The sequence below is a fragment of the Lissotriton helveticus genome, chromosome 9 (assembly GCF_964261635.1).
Source record: "Lissotriton helveticus chromosome 9, aLisHel1.1, whole genome shotgun sequence".
Taxonomy (NCBI): domain Eukaryota; kingdom Metazoa; phylum Chordata; class Amphibia; order Caudata; family Salamandridae; genus Lissotriton; species Lissotriton helveticus.
Window position 1 is genome coordinate 952883418 of NC_136070.1, and position 22707 is coordinate 952906124.

Here is a 22707-nt window from a genome sequence, read left to right on the forward strand (position 1 = left end):
ATCTGTGTCTTCATCATTATTATTATCAGGAGAAAAGTGCTTAAGGCCTTGTAGGCTATTAGAGTCTGAGCCTCCATCCTCCTAAAATATTGCTCCTGAGACAGGGTGACTATAGGAGATGTTGTCACCCTGAGATTGTGCTTTGTTGATGGTGCAATGAGAGATAGGGTAAAGCTGGCTTTCAAACCAAACCTAGTGTAAGGTCTGATCTGGCATAGGGTTGTGTTGGTGAAGGAATACCTGGCAGAGCCTACAGTCATTTTGGCAGAGGGGTGGCCAGGAGACAAAGGTGGAGCAGGCTAACTTCGAGCAAGGTTAATCTGTACTGGGGGAAAGCTGCCAGTAGAAGCCCAGATAGAATCCCTGGTAGGTCAGTGTGGCCCAAATGTGCTCCAGAGGATTTTGTACCATCTTAAATAAGTGCACCATTCCTCCTCCTCACTCCTTGAAGGGTACGATTTGCTGCAGCATTGACTATGATCTAGATAAGTTGATCCACAGTCTGTATCAGACCCAAGTGAGTTCAAAGCCAGAGCCAGATTCCATAAACACAGAATAACAGACTTCTACATGAAGTTGGAGAGTCTGAATGCTGAAGAGCTTCATTTGTTACTTTTCTTAGTCTTTTTCTTTGATATATCCACCCACTTCGATTTGGACCTACCTGAAGAGGGTCAACGGAACCAGGAGTGATCTCCTGATTTGGAGTGTGACCGACCCAGTTTCTTGACTACATGGAAAATGTCTTCTCACTCCCTAGTGGCCTTCCAATGTATCAGGAAGCATTTGTTGAAGAACTTGGAGTCATGTTTGGTGTTGTGGAGCCAAAGACAAATGTCCTGAGGGTCCATGACCAACATCTTGTTTTTTATCAGATTCAGAAATTCAAGAGAAGTGAGATTGCAACAAAAAAAATGATGGATTTTTGGGTGGAGCCTGTAGGATCACCCACTCTCAAGACTCTAAACCAGCTATAGCACATCCTCATGCACTTAACAATGGCTTCAACCTCTCAGATGTAGGGCTTAGGGAGAGAGTTTAATGTACCCAAGGTCAGTATAGTAGTATGGCTGGTGCTCTACAAATCCCCAACTCAAATCACTCTCAATGATTGGTTAAGGGAAAAGAACATAAACAAAAATAAGTAACCCCTTGCTGACGCTGAATACGGGAAAGAGAAGGTGTATTTTAGATTGTAGTATGACTGGTGCTCTACAAATCCCCAACTCAAATCACTCTCAATGATGGGTTAAGGGAAAAGAACATAAACAAAAATAAGTAACCCCTTGCTGACGCTGAATACGGGAAAGAGAAGGTGTATTTTAGATAATAGAGCAATGGTACATAAAAACAACGATGCCACTTACATATCACTAATTCTCTACACTCTGGATTTTGGAGGGTTTTAAATGGTTATTGACACTGTACTATTCCAGAACAGCTTTCATGTTTTTCAAGATTCATAACTGTATGTTGCTGTGTTGTTGTTACATACAAAATATTTCAAGTTCTGTAAAGCACACAGAAGAGAGCAGCAGAACTTCTCAATAGCCAAGAGATTAAATAATGGAAGATCAATGTTTAGAAATCACTAATGGTATGGAATCTAGCAAATGATTGTCTTTAGTAGCGACTACAATACTTAGTGATAACGTAGTTCTGAAGAAGCAAGGCCGGCAAAATGGAATCAAATTGAGTTGGTCTAATAGGCCAACTACAACAATTAGGGCCAGATGTAGGTAATCCAAATATACAGATTCTAAAATACCGAATTTTACTGATTCTGTATTTTAGAATCGGTAAATGCTATGTAGAAAAAAATGCGATAGGTATTACCGAATCGGTACGATTCGGTATTTACCGAATCGGTATTTACCGATTCGGTAATTCCCATTCATTCCTGGCCCATAGGAATCAATGTGAATTAAGTGTCTGGATTAAGTATAAAAGAACGGAACGATACAACCTACAATCGCCTGCGTAATACTTTTGAGTAGACACTACAGGGATATTGTTGATACCCGTGGGAATACGGGTGGACTTCTCACCACTCCTGGTAACAACTCAGGGCATGAGGCAACGCTCTATCCGTCGCTGCCTCGGACCGACATCCGGTTGTCACATCCCTGTAGTGTCTACTCAAAAGTGTTACACAGGTGATTGTAGGTTGTATTGTTTTTGTTCTTTTATACTTATTCATTCACAATTGATTTTTCGCAGTAGTAATATTATCTAGGTCCTGAGGAATGCCATGATCACTTTATGATCATGATTGGCTGAAACATGTAGACCCTCTTGATTTGACCAGCTCGCAGTCAAATTTATCAGACCGCGCTTGTACTGTTTTTTAACCATTGACACCATGAGATACCAAATAAAAAAAAAATTCTCCTGGTAGCCAATTTTAAATTTCACATTGTACACTGCAGAATGCACATTCACTCACACTTTTTCATGCTCCTTTGATCTTAGGAGATCTAGCCAGTGAATCGCAATAAAACATCAGCGAGCTCCAACATCACAGTGAAGGAGTTGTAGCTCCTTGGCTGCACTAGACTTGTAGCCAAGAGGAGATCCCAGATGATGAAGCATGCCACTTCGGTGGGTGATAGGATTCTGTCCTCTTGAATAGGACTTCCTGGCATTGCTTTTTCTCCCTGTTGTTGTTTTTTGTACTGTTTTTGTACTGGTTGCTCTTCTCACTAGACCTGAGGACTTTTGTATTTTGCTATATATGTAGTGGGGGTTAGCCCGCGCAGGTCTTTAAAGTTCTTCCCTGAGACCCTCCTCTCACTCTGTTTCGTATTAGTGTGGCAGAAACTTAACCTGTCAATTACTAAATTATTACTAAATAAATTAATTCATCAACAGAACCTGCCCGTCCTCTTTACAAAGCACTCTGATATCTTATGCTTGAGCACAATACAGACCTGTTCTGAGTATTATATTACTTGCCTGTGGTGAGAGAGGTCACTTTTCCTGTCAGGATGTCGACTGCAAACAAATCCTGTAGCAAATACCAAACACATGGGTAAGCTTGTGCTAGAAACTTAAACCTCAACAGCATTAACAAGCCACCAATTCTTCTTATACCACCATCAATTGATACAAAATTGACAAACAATTGTTTCTTGAAATTTCCTGAAGTCAACATTATCTAATAAAGGCACACAAAGAAGCGTTATTTTTTTATTTTGTGTTTAAACCACGCGCATGCTCTGTATGACTGCTTTTCTTACAGGAGAAAATTGAAAGTCACCAAGGAGAAACATACACAAGGAAATTTTACATATATGCTGAATGTCAGTGTAGGGAAATTAAGTTTAGGGGAAGAGAGTGGAAAAGGTTGCAGAAGGGGTCCCATAGTTACCTAGGATCGAGAAGCAAGGTTCCCTACTAAACTGGGGTTATAGTTCCAGTTCGGGACAGTTCCTTTGCATTAACTGCTTTTTGCAGGTTGGCAGTAACCTACAGTATCAGAATCAAGCTGTCACCAGCAAACATAGGGAGTACCTCCATATATTCACCAAAGCAATCTGGTGTCATCCTGAGGCACCAGGAATGTAATGTTAATGTTATCAGAGATAAATGCAGACAGTATCATATGATGACCTCAAAATGCCAGAAAGGAGGAACACTTTCAGTACTGAGCCAGCAATGTCATGACCCTGTAAAGGTGATACAGTTGTACCTCATGTTCAATTACATCAAAAGCAGCTTGTTGTTGGACGGAAATGACTGCAACATCCTTCCTGTTCTCTGATGTTCAGAGGTATATTGCTGAATACCAAGAAGGCAATTGCATACATCAACAAAAAGAGGTACACAAATTGTTAAGTGATCAACAGTTCATCTTCTTCCTGGTGGACAATGAACTGTCTATAGAACCTTTGCCAAAAAAGCTAATAATTCCCAGATTTTGGCTCGCTTAGGCATTACTATAGGGGAATTCGTAGAATACTGCTTCATATGTGAGGAACTTATAAAGCAAAGGGGTGAATTACAACAGAGTACAATATTGCAATGCGAAATACTTCAGAAGTTGTCAGCATTAACAATGTGGGTGAGGAAATAATGTAACCTTTGTTCCACCCTTACATGCTCAGCAAAATGCCTCCTTCGCCCTTTACTTTGTTGTCAATTGTCATCTAGCAGCCTGAACTCCCATTCTGTACAGTTAGTCTTTGGTACATATCACCACCTAGACTATTTTAAAATGATCTGATCTGTGACTGCTGCAACAGACTTGTGAAAACAAAGATCAAAATATATGAGGTATGCTAGAACTTTGGTTGGCCCAGCCTTCTCAACTAGGATACATACACACTGTCTCTCTTGTGACCTTAAGGTTCACAGTTATAGGTGTTTATCAGATAAATACGATTAAAATATTAGAATTTGTATGTCAGCCCTAGAAAGAGTAGCATCTTTTAGTTTTCTATCTACATCATAACCTTAGCTACCTTTCTTACTAATAGGTTAACATACGTTCTAATCTTCTACAAAGTGCAGCCCTGGCTGGATAATGTGTTTACTTTGCATTATTTACTTTACTATGCTGTGCCTACCAACTCCTATAGCAAGCCTTGAATTACTTGACTTTGTCACCACTGCAGAGTAAAGTGCAATTACGTGGCCCATAGGGACATTGTCATTTTTCACTAAGTGAGCATGAGCACGTTGCAGCTTGCTTGCTGCTGTTGCGCACAAGACTCTGTATTGTTGCAATATTTCAATGAAAGCTTTCACATAAGAACTCATCGCTGTGTTCACTCGCTGCATGTTCCTGGGATTTTGACTGAATATTATGTGCAAGGTCCAACAACAATGCCCCTGGTTATTTTGTTCTGGCCAGACCTTAGCCCTTAGACCATGGGTACTCACAAACTTTCTCTCAGGGGCCAAATTTACAGTGTGGTTTGTGTCCGAGGGCCGCACCGGTGGGAGCGGGGTCAGTGGGGGAAGGGGCGGGGCTAGAGCAACAAAAAAAACTGTGACCATGAGGTTGAACACGGGTCCCTGCAGCGGATGCCTATGTCCACTGAGCTACCAGACATATCTGCCTCCCTCCCTCATCCCTCTATCTCCCTTTCTCTCCCTCCCTGTCTCCCTCTGTCTCACTCACTCTGACTGTCTCACTCCCTCTCCTTCCCTCTGCTTCGCTCTCCCTCCCTCCCTCTCCTTCCTTCTCCCTCCCCCTCCTTCCCTCTCCTTTCCTCTCCTTCCCTCCCTCACCCTCACTCTCCTTCCCTCTCCCTCACTCCCCTTCCCCCTCGCCCCCTCTCTCTCCCTCACCCCCCTTCCCTCACCCTCACTCCCCTTCCCTCTCTCCCTCCCTCACTCCCCTTCCCTCACTCCCTCTATCACTCCCCTTCCCTGACTCCCCTTCCCTCACTCCCTCCCAAACTCCCCTTCCCTCACCCCCTTCCCTCACTCCCCTTCCCTCACTCCCCTTCCCTCACTCCCCTTCCCTCACTCCCTCACCCCCTTCCCTCACTCCCTCCCTCACTCCCCTTCCCTCTCTCCCCCTCCCTCACCCCCTCCCTCACTCCCTCACTCCCCTTCCCTCACTCCCCTTCCCTCACTCCCTCACCCCCTTCCCTCACTCCCTCCCTCACTCCCCTTCCCTCTCTACCCTCCCTCACCCCCTCCCTCACCCCCCTTCCCTCTCTCCCTCACTCCCCTTCCCTCACTCCCCTTCCCTCTCTCCCTCACTCCCCTTCCCTCACTCCCATTCCCTCACTCCTTCCCTCACTCCCCTTCCTTCACTCCTTACCTCACTCCCCTTCCCTCACTCCTTCCCTCACTCCCCTTCCCTCACTCCCCTTCCCTCACTCCCTCCTCTTCCCTCACCCCCTTCCCTCACTCCCTCCCCTTCCCTCACCCCTTCCCTCACTCCCTTCCCTCACTCCGCTCCTCTCATTCCCCTTCCCTCACTCCCCTTCCCTCGCACCCTCCCTCACTCCCTTTTCCTCCCTCCCTTTCCCTCACTTCGTCCCTCCCCTCACTCCCTCCCTCCCTTCCCTCACTCCCTCCCTTCCCTCACTCCCTACTCTCACTCCCTCACTCCCTCCCTCACTCCCCTTCCCTCACTTCCTCCCTCACCCCCTCCCTCACTCACTTCCCTCACTCCCTCCCTCACTCCCTTCCCTCACTACCTTCCCTCACTTCGTCTCCCTCACTCCATCTCCCTCACTCCTTCTCCCTCCCCCTATCGCCCTCCTCCCTCTGTCTGTCTCCCTCCCTCTGTCTCTGTCCCTCTACCTCCCTCTGTTACCCTCTGTCATCTCACCCTGCCTGTTTGTCACCGGGCTGAGACAGCTTCCCCAGCCAGCTTCCCCAGCGCGCACAGACACACAGCCCCTCCCGAGCACTTCACAGGTCTTTAAAAAGACCATTTGCATGTTAATGGGTCTTTGCTGTATCTCACCTCCTCTTAGCGCCCCTGCAGCTCCACTCTGGCCTCGCCCGGCCCCCACTGAGCAGCAGAGTCTCTCCGAGTGTCTCTGCAACCGGCAGTGTTTGCAGACACTCTGAAAATGTTCTTTTAAAACACGGGTACGATGTCTCATGGTCCGCGGGCCACCAGGGAAGGCTTGCCGGGCCGCTGCCGGCCCGCGGGCCGTACTATGAGTACCCATGCCTTAGACAAAACATACCGATGCAGCTGTTGTTTAGACAAATGTACTTTGGTTTTATTAGAATATACGAATAGGTAGGACACACTTGGAGAGGGACCTTTCCAGGGAGAAGGGCGAGACAGCACCTTTGATGTAGATCTACCATCTATAGGCTAAGGCATGGGGTCTGCTGGCAAAGCTCAGAGATCTTATATTATATAACAATACTTCTTCTTAGCAAGGGGAGGGAGGTTAGGCACTGTAGTCTTTTCTCCGTTGTCTTTTTATGATGACATCTTTCTTAATGATATTTAGACTAGCTGCTAAGCTGACTATATTTGTACTATTTACCTGCTAGTTGTGGCACATATACTGCATGTTAGGGCATGTTCGTTAAAACTGTTTTGTGTCAGATCTTTTTGTGGACAAGTGCAAGAGTGTTAGTGAAAGGGTGTGTCTTGTTACCGCGATTCCTGAGAGATCTGGGAGTGTTGTGTTCTGGGGTGTCTAATCATTTGTTACTCTGTGAGTGAGTAGGAGAGCATGTGAGACACTATAGCTAGTGGGTCCTGGGTACGTGTGTACTAAGGTGGTAGGAAGACCCAGTTCCTATACACTATGGTCCCATATTCCTGCGTATAGTTCTGTGCTTGTGCAGAACCCCTGCAACAGTGCCCAACTGAAGGCTTTGGGACACCAGTTTCCACCAGCACTTTCGACATAGGATACTACTCAGTTATCGAAAAAAGAAACTGTACCCCAAGTAAAGGCCTCGCAATGGCCAGCTATAGTAGCACTAGGCCAGTCCGGCATTATCAATAAACTAACATTCAAAAAACTTTATTTGCATTTTTAGACAACAAAGCAGATATTCCAATCAGTTTCTTTAAGGCAGATGACATTTTAACAACACGATCCCCTTCAACAAAGAATGGCTTTCCAACTAGTGACCATACATAGTTACATCCTTTGTGATCTATTTTCACTGCTTCACAACAATTTGTCTAAGATTACACATGCCAACATTATAACCTAACTTCCCCCTCCCCACCACTGGTGCTCTGCTCAGAGTCTTTATGTCTGAGTTGTTACTGCCCTCTGCTATCTAAGGGTTTTCTCAGATCATGTGGTAGGTCGTTTCTTATGTTTGTCCCCGTTGTTCTCACTAACGTGGGGGGCTTTCAGAACAGTGATCATTGCCGTCCAAGCCCTGATATCACCTTATTATTTATCATCTCTTCGGACCTGTTTCATCCTAACTTTCTCCGCTCTTGCCCATTCGCACACGTCCTTCAACCATATTTCACACCTCGTATAGGGCTCATCCACATGATCGCAATTCGCCTTTTCACCAATATTAACCCCTAGAGTACAAATTTCCTACTATGGGCTAGATGTAGGTAAATAATATTTACCAACTCTTAAATACCGAATTTTACCGATTCGGTATTTAAGAGTCGGTAAATATGAAGGGGGGAGATGTAGGGCAATCCAGATGTGTTTTTTACCGAATCGGTAAAATTCGGTATTTACCGATTCGGTAAATACCGACCGGTAATGCCCATTCATTCCTATGGGCTTTGAGGCCCATAGGAATGAATGGGCATTACCGATTCGGTATTTACCGAATCGGTAAATACCGAATTTCACAAGGTTGCAGGGGGTGTCACTTTGACACCCTCTGGCCCCCCAAAACAGGCTCGGGTGCCATGTGGCAGGCATACATGCCCCAAGGGCAGGTCTGCCTGTCACATGGCAGAGGTGTGCATGCACACATGTGCATGCACACCGGAATCGGTATTTTACCATCAAATTGGATTTGATGGTAAAATACCGATTCGGTAAGGCTCGTGGGACTCAGAAGAGTCCCACCTACATCTCAAATTTACCGAATCGGTAAAAATACCGATTCGGTAATTTACAGAATCGGTAAATTTACCGATCGGTAAATTTACTGATTCTGTATGAAATTGCCCCCTACATCTCAAAATCCATTTACCGGTCGGTAACGGCCAAAATCGGCCGTTACCGACCGGTAAAAGCCTACCTACATCTGGCCCTAAGTTTCCTATTTTTGGGAGTGGGCACTAGACCTAACAGTACTGTAAATACCTCTCTGGGAACCTCCCAGCCTGTGGCCTCCTGTATTTTCTGTAGGATTTCTGACCAGAACTAGGTTAGAGATGGGACCGTCCACATCATATGCAGGAATACAACCTCCAGTTCCTTACATCGGGGACATTTGCTTGAGCGGTCCAGGTATATTTTGCCTAGTACTTTGGGGGTGAGATAGGCCTGATGCACAAAATTGTATTGAATCAATTTAAAGCGAGCATTAGAGCTCACCATTTTGACCCCTTCATGTATCCTCACCCATTCCTGTTCCGTCATGAGATCTCCCACCACCTCATCCCATCTCAACTGTATAGGGAGTATTTTCCTTGGCAAATCCTCGCGTATTGCATAAATAGGTGGGTAATAAAATGCCAACCTTGAGCCATATAGAGCATTGCTTTCAATATTTTGGTTATGGGAGGCTCCTTGGGGAAGGACGGCCAGAGCTCTCTAGCTACCCGGAGCCTCTTTTCGTATTGTAGAAACTGCCCTCTGCCCAAATCAAATGAGGTTTGTGCATTCTCTTTAGACATAGACTGACCGGTATTGTATAGATCCCCCATCGTTAAGCAACCCTCTTTTTTCCATTTTCGTACTGACATTGATTTGGCTATCTTAGCAAAAAGTTGTATCACCCACAGAGGCATGTCCGGGGCATATGGCGTGTGTCTCACCACTTTCGTATTGCGTTCTCCCACACTTCAGCTACATGCCAGATTATGTAAGGCCAATCTCTGGGGACCTCCCTGCAGAGCATCAAGAGCTCTGGCAACGATTTTACAGCATGCACCCCTGCCAGCAGCCTTTTTTCTCTCAATTATCCTGATCATCCAACCAGTGAAATGCATGTTGCAATTGAGCAGCCATGAATTCCAAACATGGCACCGCTATCCCTCCTTGTTGCCAGGGTCTCTGCTATGTTGGCAGACAGATACCTATACGTTTGATGCCACACAGCAAGTGAATTAGTAGGCTATTTAGTATTTTAAAATAACTACCAGGGATTCTGTACAGTAAATGCTGTAACACATAAAGGCATCTGGGCAAGATGATCATCTTAGTGATAGGGACCCTGCCATGTCGGATAAGGGCAATTCCCTCCAGAAACGTATGGAGCCTGAAGCACCTCCCCGACCCTCCCTATTTTAAGTTCTAGATACATTTAGGGCTTATGTGCCAGCTTAATCCTTAAATATCTGGGAGCCATGGACATCCAGGGAAGCCTCACCCTAGAGAGCTAGGCACTTGGTTGGTTTGCCAATTTCCCAAGTGAGAGTACTTTGGATTTCTCCTGGTTTGTTTGGAGACCTGCCACGTCACCAAATTCCTGCAGTATTTCTAGGAGGATAGGTATTGACTGAGTATGTTGCCGGATATATACCAACATGTCATCTGCGTAAAGGGAGACCACATGGTTAGTGTTGCCCAAAGATATCCCCCATTCTCTCATCCGATCTCTCAGTGCAGCTGCCAATGGTTCAATTGCCATTGCGTATATAAAGGGCAACCCTGCCTGGCTCCCCTTTCCAGTGGAAATGCCTCCGACACCCTACCCCCTGCCCTGATCCTGGCCCGGGGAGCAGTGTATGACAATTGCGTCCATTTAAGAAATCTCTGAGCCCCCCCATTTGTTGTAATACTACCCATGCATAAGACCAGACCACTGAGTCGAAGGCTTGTTCTATGTCTAATATGGCTAGGGCATAGTCCTCCTCCGCCGGACAAGAGGTGTGCCACACATGAGCCAAACGCCGTAGATTATAAGTGGTGCTTCGTTGTGGTATAAAACCAGCCTGGTCTGTATGGATCAGATGGGGCATATAAGGAAGAAGTCTACTCACCAGGATACAACCTAATAGTTTCACTTCCAAATTTAAAAGTGAAATTGGTCTATATAAGTTCAGCATCTGAGGATCCCTGTCTTGCTTTTGGGATCATTATTATCATTGCCTTCCTCATGGATGCCGGTACAATCTATACTTGTATAGCTCCTTAAATACCTCCAGTAATCGGTCAAATAATATGAGTGCAAAGTGTTGATAAAATTCAGCCGGGGAAACAGTTGCTTCCCTGAGTTTTACCAGTTTTTAACGTTTGATAGCCTCCATTATCTCTTTTTTTGTTATCATAAACCCCAGTGCCTCTTCAGCCGTTGATCCAAGTGAGGTAACTCCAATCAGGCCAAGAACTCGTTTATGGCCTCCCATGGAGGTATGGGTTGTTTCCTGTAAACATTAGCAAAGTGTTTGGCGAGTATATCAAGGATCACTCCTTGGTTTTGTTCCGGTGTGCTCTTGCTATCCTGAATCTGTATTAAAGGCATCATGGTTGATAATAGCCTGGCCAGTGTGGCCCCAGACCTATCCACCTCCCAGTGCAAGCATTATCGATATGCCGTATAGTCGTACTTTTCTAGGCGTTTCCATGATTCCAGTAATTCCAAATGAGCTAAGCACCATGTGTTGATCTCTGCCTCGAGTTTAGCCAATCTGCGCTCCTGGGTGCCTATATCCGCTCCAGTTGTTGCCTCTTCCCGTATGCAGTCTGCATATAGATCCCCCTTAGGACAACCTTCATGGCTTCACACTCATACGCCCTACTAGAGGGCGTTCCCCAATTTTCCTCAAAGTATCTAACCAAAGCGGTCGAAACTACCGCTGCAAAAGGGGGGTGCGACAATGCCTCCTTCCTGAGACGCCACATAGGGATTGCTGATGGAGGTTGTTGACCCTCAAAGCTATAGAAAAACAACAAGACCCTGTCCAGGGGCGTCAAAAATGAGTCAGTAAGGGAGGGGGACAGTCCTAAAGTACTAGTAACCACTCCAGCATCCCACAATAAGTGTGGAAATCCTATAACTGCTATACGCCAAATTGCAATAAAAGACCACTTTTCCTTGACAGACCAACTCCAAGCACCCAGTTGTGTGACCCTATTAGGTCTACCACACACCTCCACCTACAGCATATGGAGTCACATTCTCCTCGAGAAAAAATGTGTGAAGACCAAGCGACACCTCACGGAAACACCACCAACGGGGTAACTGGTATGTAATTTCCAGACAGGCCCCTGTCTCATCATCGGTCGTCACTTGGTCCTCAAAGAAAAAGAGGGAAAGAGTGTCCAAACACAAACAACACAAATATGTGAAAAAATTGTGAGAAGCAGAGACAGTCTGCTAGTGACAAACATATAACATAAAAAGGTGCATAAAACACACAACAACCAGTTCCCTTACTCAACTTTATTCATAGGGACAATTATTTGGTGCTGTGTCAATAAAAAGGCTGGTAGCTACTCATGCATACCATTACCTTGTGCCAGTGCCGACATGTTTCACTGCCTTATTCTGTTGGGCAGTTTCATCAGGGCTGCACACTATGCTGCCACTAACTTTGGACACTTGCTCTTTGTTTGCTGTCAAGGAAAAAACGGTTGAATGGAATCATTAAAATCATGTAAACCCATAAAACAAAGATAGAAGTACTGTCCTTCAGAAGTGTGTAAACATATTTATCCTCAGGCAACCTAGTTAGCCATACCGGTGGCCTAAGGGATGGACAAGATGTATGGAACTCCGAACGTGAGGTCCTACAATCACTCCAGCTTGTAGCTTTATGCTGGGACAAACAGAGAAACCACAGTATGAGATGCGCTCAAACACATACACGCAGCTCTACTGATGACAAGAATCAGCTCGTCAGACCTGGTCTGCACCGCATCACGTGTCAAACCTCACGAGTGTAATGACTCTAGTTGTACTCGGTGACACAGACTAGTTCGCCCCTCCGTGCCATAATCAAAAATGCGGCGACCTGTACCGGGCAAAAAGGTATTCTACAGGGTCGATACCACTCGCCCCACCACGGAGTGCTACTTTGTGCATATTTAACTAGTCATGCGGACAACTCATTCAGCCACTATAGCATCTAGCATAACAGGTACTCAGTCCTTCCAGTGTGAGGAGCGGGACTGCTCTCGGACTACCCGCACTCAAACCTCCTCACCATGACCGCTCAGACGGAGCGTGTTATCTCGTCCATATCGTCTTGGGTTCCCGGCTCAGGAGATAAACACCGGCAGAGTGACCCGCCCATGTGCTGCAAGTCACATGATTGCCTGGCAAACGGGGGCGGCCATCTTATAGTGTTGAAATTGTATTGAAATTATGGCCAAAACTAGAAAAACATGAAACACCCCACCTCAAAGTGTTTGTCTGTACATGATACGCACAGAATTTCCGTTTTTCTTCAGAACCCAGAATCAACAGTGAATCTGCCCGTTTTTTTACATGTATAACAACCCTTCACATGGATTAATAAGCCAAACGTCTCCGCCTCGTCCGGGGCGGCCATCTTAAGCTAGTCACTCGTCATTCCCAATAAGGTTGTCCACCAATAAAATCAGGCGCTTACAGTTGGTAGTTAATACCTAGAGGTTCCCATGTATACACTCAGGAACCTCACCGGGCTGCAGATGTCACTCCATACCAATAGGCCCCTTACATCCGTTGTTTATGTGGAACATAAATAATGTAACCTAAGGGAAAATTCTGGACAGCAATGTCAGTAGGCAATGGAAGGATATAGGACTCAACCCCTAATCTTATTCCATTCAATAATTTCGTTCAGACCCCTTTGGTCTGTCCGTTCGTTATAAATCCAGCGTGACTCTTTAGCGAGCAGGATTCTTTCTGCATTTTGGGGATTGCCCTTCAGCTTCTCTAGCACTGTCCAGGTGAATGTGTGTTTCTCTGTAAAACAGTGTTGCACTAGTTTGGTAGTCAATTTGCCTGCCCTTATGGTGCTTTGGTGTTCTTGCACTCTTACTTTTATTTTGCGTGATGTTAATCCTATATATTGTAGGCCGCATTGGCACGTCAGTCTGTATACCACATTTGTGGAGTTACAATTACTGAACTGATTCAGGAACCATTCTTTTCCAGAATTAAGGGTCAGGCTCGTGCATTTATTTGTAAGGGGACACACAGAACATGAATCACAGGGATAATGGCCTTTAGGGATAGTTGATGCTACGCTGTTCTGTTCCATCGGGCCCCGAGAATGTACCAATTTATCCTTCAGATTACCAGCTCTTTTGAAGGCAAATCTGGGTGGAGGCATCTGGAAGTCGTTGTTAGATAGCAATGACCAGTGTTTTCTAATGGATTGCCTGATTTTAGTCGCTACTGGGTCGTACGTCATCACCACCGGTACACATTCGTCCCGTTGCTTGATGGTTTTTTCCAACAGTGCACTTCTAGGTATATTGACCGCCCGTTTCTTGGCTTGTCTCACCACTTTGTTGGGGTAATTCCTTTGTACCAATTTAGACGCCAGAACCTCTGACTGCTCCAAAAAGGTGTTAATAGAGGAGCAGTTGCGTCTATACCTCAGAAACTGGCCCACTGGCAAATTGTCTCTCAATGCCCTAGGATGGAATGAATTATAGGACAATAGGGAATTTCTATCCGTGGGTTTCTGGTGAACCCTGGTGTTGAGCTTGTTCTCGCTGTATTCGATATCCAGATCCAAGTACACTGCTTTATACTTATCGAAAGTCCATGTAAATTTAAGATTGGCATCTTGTTTGTTCAGCCACTCCAGGAATGTGAGGAGTTTCTCCTCCGTCCCTGACCAGATGCATAAAACGTCATCTATATATCTCTTCCAGAGCCGGAGGTTGCTCTTGAAGGGATTGCTGTTAGGATAGATGACATGGTTCTCAAATTGGCCCACATAGATACATGCTATGCTTGGAGCCATCGTCGCCCCCATAGATGTAACAGACACCTGGAGGAACAATTGTTTCTTATAACTGAAAAAATTTCTTGTCAGGGCCAACTCAATGCATTGGAGTACAAAGGCCTGGGTGGTATCATAAAACCATTCCTGCTCCCCAAGGGCGCGGGCTGCTGCCACCAGCGCCGCGTCCTGGGGTATGCAGGTGTACAAAGATTCGATGTCAATTGTGACAAAGATTTCCTCTTTGGGATCATATTGTATTTCCTCAAGACAGTTGAGGATGTCGGTAGTATCCTTCACAAACGATTTCTGGTTTACCACCGATTCTCTTAAAAAGAAATCGGCGTATTGAGAGAGTGGTTCCAATATTGATTGGATCCCAGCCACAATAGGGTGCCCAGGTGGTGGGCGCATGGGCTTGTCGATCTTAGGAAGTATATAGAAGGACGGAGTCCTAGGGTTGGTGTTAACCAGGAACTCCGCCTCCTTTACAGTAATCCATTTCTTCTCTTTTGCTGTTCCTACCATCTCACAGATGATCTTTGCCAATTCTTCCGTCGGATCCCTGCTGAGGGGCTGGTAGTTGGTCCGGTCACTTAGTAGACGTGTAACTTCGGCATCGTAGTCGGTAGTATTCAGAAGGACAATCGCCCCACCTTTATTTGCCAACTTGATAGTGAGAGCCTTGTTGTTTTGGAGGCTCTTTACTGCTTCCCAGTCTTCTCTGGACATATTTCTATACTGGGTCTGCTTTTGATTTTTCTCGATTTGATCAATGTCTCGTAGTACCAAGGATTCAAACACCATTACCTCAGGTCCCATGGATGAAGTAGGGGGACAAAAGGTGGAAGTTTTACGCAAATTAGTTCCAAACGAATTTTGTTCATTGGATGTCTTGTGTTTAAAAAAAATTTTTTGTTTGATACGCCTCATGGTTTCATGGAATTCCGTCCTACACTTGAAGGAGTCATGAGTGGGTGTTGGAATAAACCCCAACCCTTTGTTTAATACTCTCTCTTCATGTGTTGTCAGGGCATGGTCAGACAGGTTCACCACGATGCTGTTCTTCATTTCTGCACCATCCCTCTGCTGCGAGTTACTCGTGGTGAGAAGGCTTGCCATTGTGGGCGTTGTTGGTTGGGCTGATTGGACTGATTCCCTCTGCCTCTGCCTCTCCCCGGATTGCCTCCCCCGCGGTAGTTGTTCTTTGGACCCTGGGATACAAAAGACCTTAACAGGGCCCCCAGATCTTCGTTATTACGGGTCTGTTGATTAAACCTCACCGACCTCCCTGAGGAGCTTCTTCCTCCTCTTCACTTGACGTGTTGTCGAAGGTCCACTGATTCGGTGTGCGCCGTGTTTGTTGTCTTGCACCCCGTCGTCTTTGACGCCCCCCAAACGTTGGTTGTTCTTGTGGGGATTGATAGTACTCGTCCTTTACATAGGGGAATGCCCATTCATGGGGGAATCTCTCGAGGTTGCGGGACAGGCCTTTCAACTTCTGAGTAACCATATAATTACGGTACTCAGATAAATCGTCCTGTATCCTTTGTAGCTGGTCTTTAGTATCCACAAGCGTAGTATCACGTTGGATAGTCTCTTCTAATTCAAGAATTTCCTTTAGGAGCTCTTCACTTAGTCTCTTCGCAGTGCTAATAATCAAGATGAGCCAGTCTCTTGTGCACTTATTTGCGATAAAGCTCCAGTCAAGTCTGAAGGAGTGCGGTTTCGGTACTGAAGTTGGATCTAAACCCAGATTGGTTTTGATGGAAAATGAAATTGGATTCCGCGTAGGTGGTAATCACTTAATTCATGTATTTTTCCAAGACCTTTGAAAAAAATGGGAGATGGGATATTGGTCTATAATTAGAGGCTTGCTCAGGGTCTGTTCTAGGTTTTTTCAATAGAGGCAATATTTTTGCCTTCTTCCACCTGGCAGGAACCTGACCGGTCTCCAACGATGAATTCAAAACCCGGTTGAGCGCAGGGTTGATAATCTCGGCAAAAGCCACCATTGTCTTGGCCGGCCACGGGTCAGATGGTGATCCTGATTTTAGGGTCTTCATTATTTCCAGGGATTTGTACGAGGATATAGAGGGGAAGTGCATAAGTGGTGGACACCTTGGATGAGAAAGAGGGATGAAAGACGCTTGACTTTCACCTTCAGGCCTTGTAGTCTCTAAAAAAGTGTCCTGTATCGGTTTTATTTTCTCATGAAAATAGGAAGCTAAATGATTAGTCCAGGCAAACGACCAGCCAACAACAATCTCCTGTAAAAGTGTAAAAAAGTTCATACAAAAGCTCAAACCCGAGGGTGCACCAGGACCAAACGGTCTTCCTACCGCCGTATTTAAATTCAACGAGGATTTTTGGGCTAAACATCTAACAGCTCTGTATAACCAAGGCTACACCCGAAACCATATGCCAACATCATGGAAAGGAAAAATCATCCACCCGATCTATAAAAAGGGTGATAGAAGACACCCGGGGAACTACAGGTTGATCTCTCTAATAGACGTGGAAGCAAAACTTTACGCCTCATGTCTTTTGGAGCAGATCCAAGATTGGGTGGAAAACAACAACCTAATCCCCAGTTTTCAAATCGGTTTCAGACAAGGGATGGGGACAACGACAAACTTGACCACCCTTGCACTGTTAATGGAGAGAACCAAAACAAAGAACCAACGGCTATACGGGTGCTTTGTAGATATAAGAGCATCCTTCGATCGAGTGAGCAGGTCGAGCCTTTGGGGAAAGCTCAAAGAGTGGGGGCTGCCTAATATTCTACTAAACGCAGTTATGCATCTACACACAGACACATGGGCAAGGGTAAAACAAGGCCAAGGATCAAGTTTAACACCCAAAATTGAAACCCAGGACGGCCTAAAACAGGGCTGTGTCTTGGCCCCGTGTCTATTTAACCTGTACCTGGCAGACTTAGGCAGAAACCTAGGACTAATTAAAAGTCATGCACCTAAACTCGGCAACATCCTAATTCCAATTCTGCAGTTCGCCGACGACAATGTCCTTTTAAGCAAAACGCCAATAGGCCTACAACATTTAATAAATATGCTACAATCCTATTAAGATCAAGAAAACCTGGAATTAAACAGGGAAAAAACAAAAGTATTGCGACTAATGGAGCATAAGAACATCAAATTCAAATGGACAATTGACAAGTCAGCGTTAGAAGAACAGAAATTCTACCGGTATCTAGGCGTGACTCTCGGGCAAGGTAATTAAAAAAAAGAACACACTTTGGCAATAAAAGCAAAGACACAAACGTTAATTTACGCTTACAGGCAACTTCAACTAAAAATGGAGGGCCCGAACCACACTCACCTCCTAGAAGTAATGGCCGCACAGATTCTACCAACACTGTCATATGGACTAGTAACATGGCTTGGAGGGAAGGCTAAATTACTAAACGATCTACAAAACAAAATATATAAAGCAGTGTTCAAACTACCTAAATCGGCATCCGCAGCTCAAGTCCGTCTTGAATTCGGACTACAAAATCAAAAATTTCGGTCCATGACAAGGTTTGTCAAACTATGCCACAAACTTCGCTCAGCCCAACCCGAGTCAATGAACCACACCTGTCGGCAAGAAATAAATACCAAGGACAGCGAGCCTTTGAGAAACTCATGGGCAACCTACTTGAGAACCTGCCTGTCCGAACTGGAATTACTAGAAGTATGGAACAAAAAAATAGAGCAAGCATACTTTAGTAAAACAGCTAACATTGCAGTAAAAAGAATGAAAAATACTGACTAATCTCCTCCTATAACCATCAAAAACCGCAGGTTTATTTAGCCACCTATTTTAGTCTATACTTAAAAAAGATCTACATAGACTACCGAATGGGTCTTCATTATTCCAAGGGCCTGAGACCGTCCTGGAAATAGCAAGAGGAAAGCCCCCAATGCAGACTGTGCGGATACTACAACGAAACCCTAACTCATTTGTTTTGTGTATTCCCAGCCCTCATGGCACTAAGAAGATAGTACCTACGGGACATCTTGATCCAACTGAACATAAAAACATGCCGGCAAGCGGTAATAAGCTGGCTGGGAGGTTCTTCCTCAATCCTGGCCTGTCGGGGTCTTAAATTTATGATTGTAGTAAGAAAACAGCTCCAGGACAATCATTGAAGAAAAAACGGCAGTATCGCTGAGAATAAAAGTTTGATTGTGGCTGGACATTCACTAACGTGACCTCAACCCCCATATATGCTTGGGCAAGATTCAGAAAATTAAAAGATCTGCCCATGGGGGGGCACTAAGAAACGGTTTTAAAATTACTTTTTATGAAGTTTATTAATGAGAGCATATCCTTGTAATACGTGATCTATTCTTTTTTAAAAGAAGATTGTAATGATTTTTACTAATCAAACAATAAAATGTAACTTGAACTTGATTAGTCCAGGCTTCAGTGGGGGTAAATAGGCTTGCTGTTACACAGGGGGCTTAAAACTCTTTAACTGTTTTAGAAATGTCCTTACTCTGAATAGCAGACTGAGTTATTTTAGAGGAGAGAAAACGTTTTTTCCCTTCAATCATTTTCTTATAATGTTCTTTTAATGCTAATTTGTATATGCTTTTGGCAGTAGGGTCAAAGTTTTTTTGCCAAGTCCTCACCAAACGTTTACACTCACTCTTACTATTCCTTAGTGTGGCAGTAAACCAGGGTGCTGAGGCCCGTGAGGCTTTACCGGGGCGCACCGTGAGAGGGGCAAGCTCATCTGCTCGTGATTGGAGCCAGTTTTCAAGTTCTTCTGCATCCTCCCCCACCTTACTGTGGAAGGGAATAGGATGAGTAGTTAAGATCTTGGAGAGGGCATCTGCCGTAATTTGGCTAAAAGGCCTGTAATTCCGGGACGGCGGTCTTCCCTGAGTTTTACTGGAGTTAGATACCTTCCTAAACATAAACTCTAGTCACGCATGGTTGGTCCACACTAACGGGACTGGTGCTAAGAATACCATTTTGTCTGTGAAAAAGACCTGGTCCAGAAAGTGGCCTTTCTCCTGAGTTTTTTGAAAGATAGATGTTAGGATGCTGAAGAGAGCTAAGGGCTCAAGAGTCTCCTCGACTCTGAGTCAGTGCCCTTGTCCATGTGAATATTAAAATCGCCAAAGACTAGGCAGTGTTTGAAAGTAGTGGCTAGAGAAGAGACAGCATTGCTAATGGTGTCAAGAAATTCACCCGCAGGCCCTGGGGGTCTATATACCAGGATGCCGGTCACAGATTGTTGTGCCGATACCCTAATATGAAAGCCAAGGCTCTCGGCACCAGTTATTTTGGCTGTGGCTACCATAGTGCAGGAGAAGTGATGTTTAAAGATGATAGCTATGCCGCCCTCCGTGCCTAATGCCCGGTCCTTCCTGAGTATACGATAGTCTAGAGGAATGGCCATGGCAATAGCGGGGTTAGAAGTTTCTCTGAGCCAAGTTTCAGTTAAAAAAAGGAAATCTGGACTCTTGTCTACTAATAAATCATATATTTGCAAAGCGTGTTTGCTGAGAGAGCGTACGTTAAGTAGCGCTGCTTTTAAGTGTTCATTGTCCATATCTGCGTTAGTTTTGTTATCAGGCGAGATGCCCTTGGGGTCGTAGGACAGTGGTTCTTCAGTGTCTAGGTTAGAGACAGCCCAGGCACAACTATTGCATACCAGGTTGCGGCTGCTTAAAAACGTGGGTGCAAGAGAGCAGCAGTTCACTCTATTAGCCAAGGCCATCAGTTGGGGCCTGCTGTAAGAGAGGGCCTTAGCTTCCTCGATTGCGGCATTTTTGGCAGCGAAGCCGGTGTCTGCCGCCTCCGGGTCGCGGACGGGCTTGCCTTTGGCGTGCCAGCGGCGCGCCTGCTGTGTGGCCGGCACATCCTGGGTTTTATGGGCGGAGAGCGGAGGAAAACTAGCACGCTGACCTTGTGGTTGCAGGTCCGCTCTAACAGGCGGGCACCGCGGTTATGTGCAAAGAAAACGAAAGTCAGGCTAAAAATGTGCAAAGTGCAGGCAAGCCATCAATATTAAAACGAAACACAATAAAATGTCTAGAGCAGAGTTATAGGATTAAAAATGCCTACTCCGTTCTCACAAAACACATCCACATTACCTACCACCTCCCGTGACACCCCCACCCCCCAGAAAACTGAGCTTTAATTACATATAAGACAGTCGGACCAGTTGTTTTGGTGAAAAATGCCCACCAGACCTCAACTTGTTGAACAATCTGAACTCCCCAATCCCCCCCTCTCCCTGGGCAGCATTGCTGGTCTCGCCTCCCCCGACCGCGGAGAGTCTGCCGATGTCGCCCCATAACTTCACACATTAACAAATTACATGAAATAAATAACCATTGCACTGAGGTCCATGTTTCCCTATCGGTATGCTTGCTCTAAGTCCGGTGCTTCTTAACTCGATACCCCAACAATGTTGACATACAAGCGGCCCAGTAAGCGGCAAGGTACGAGGACAAGCCTCTAGCTCGTGTCTCGGCCCCCGGAGGGTGGGGGTGTTGTATGACGTTTTAGATTCTGAACGAATTTTCCCGATTCATGCCCTTATATAGGTACAAATCACGTTGATCTTATATAGGCATAGAAATCAAGCCCTTATTTAGGCATAACTCATGCAACCCAAATACAGGCATGGCTACTTCTATCCGTTCACCAAACGTCACAACGATTTCTTGGAAAACCAGCATAAGCCGTTAGGGACTTCCCCTTGCTTGAATATTGATTTCTCCAAGAACTCAGTTACTTTACAATGAACAACTATTCCCTAGGGGTTCATTCATGACGTTCATATGCCCGACTCTACGTCAAACATGGCATTCCTAAACACCTTCAAGGTATAAATATACCTTCACTTGCTATAGCAAAGTACGGTGGTTCCGTGCAGTTCGACAACCTACTTGCCGACGCACCTCGCTACAGCAAGTGCTGAAGGAAGCGACTCTCCAGCTGACGCACTGATCAGGAAGCTGACATCTTCTGCCGAGAAATCCAGCTCCAGTGTTTCTGACTCCCCTTGCGGGGTGTTGGGAAATCGAGTCCCGAGACAGAGATACCAGACCTCCTTCATTCTAAGGTATGGAGCTGATTAGAACCTAGAGAAACCTTTGGCAAATTCTTGGCAAAACTGAACCTATGCTAAAGATCATACCTACTTCTTCCCTCGTACTAGACATTTTAGAAGCACCAGTTGAGTATTTTAGCCTGTGTTATTTATGTATGTATTTTTATCTGGCTTAGAAACCATACAATGTTCTTACTGTATTATTTCATATTACTGTTTACACTGTACGCATTATACTTTGCATTCTGCCTAACGATTGTAGCAGTTCACCTCTCTTGCATGAGAAAGAAGACTGTTCAATAAACCTTGTATTAAAAACGCCCGTCTCACTATTTCTCTGCAACTCTGTAGTAACTAAGCATGCACGATTGACTGAGTGAAATACTTATCTATTGTTTCCACGACTCTGAAGATAGATATTCCAGTCCTAGGGAAACAAAGCTGTCATGTTTATGCGGTTGTCAGAAACTAATCCCTTCTTGTGAATTCGAGAAACTTTCTAGTGACCTCTGAGCTAGCTGTCACTCACTATTAAGTTTAGTATATTCGATAGAAACCTACTGACCTAAGCCCTACGTCATATCTATAGGATATATTATTCCAATGCGCAGAGCCTATTGGGAATATAGGAACTACACTACAGGGGCATGCCCTCCCGCCAGTGGTGGTACATTGCAGATGTGACATTCTACCCCAGTATATGTATCATTCATGTATGAGATACTGTTTACACATATCTTCTAGGCCAGACCGGACACAGCACTCTCAGCTCGTAGAGTACTTTGACATAGTGGAATCTAGAATTACATCTTGAGTTCCTTCTTCGGAGTTGGAGACTATCTCTACCAATTGCAGGGTTCCATCTGGACGCACCCGAATTCTACAGAGGCTGCCGCTGTCCTTCTAGCGAGACTTCTGAGTGACATGGATTCTGCCCCTACTCGGGCCTCTTACTTGCGAAGAATGGGAGAACCCCAAATGGAACGCCAAGCAGGATTCCGGTTGGCCGGATTCATCCAGACTGTCACTTCTGCTGCTGAGAAAAAGAAGAAAACTTTTCCCTTATGTTCCACCCGCAACTTGGCTGGATAGAGAAGACTGTACTTTATGCCTGCGTCTCGCAGCCGGAGCTTCTCCACCAGGAAGGTTT

General features: G+C 45.3%; 1 protein-coding gene across 1 annotated transcript in view; it reads right to left on the reverse strand.

Annotated features, from left to right (window-relative positions):
- Positions 1–22707, reverse strand: part of LOC144783082 (acylamino-acid-releasing enzyme-like) — a 716578-nt gene that overhangs the window by 194144 nt on the left and 499727 nt on the right. Inside the window, exon 14 of the mRNA XM_078662245.1 lies at positions 2956–3007. Within this exon, the coding sequence (XP_078518371.1) occupies positions 2956–3007 (52 nt within the window). The remainder of the gene's footprint in view (positions 1–2955; positions 3008–22707) is intronic.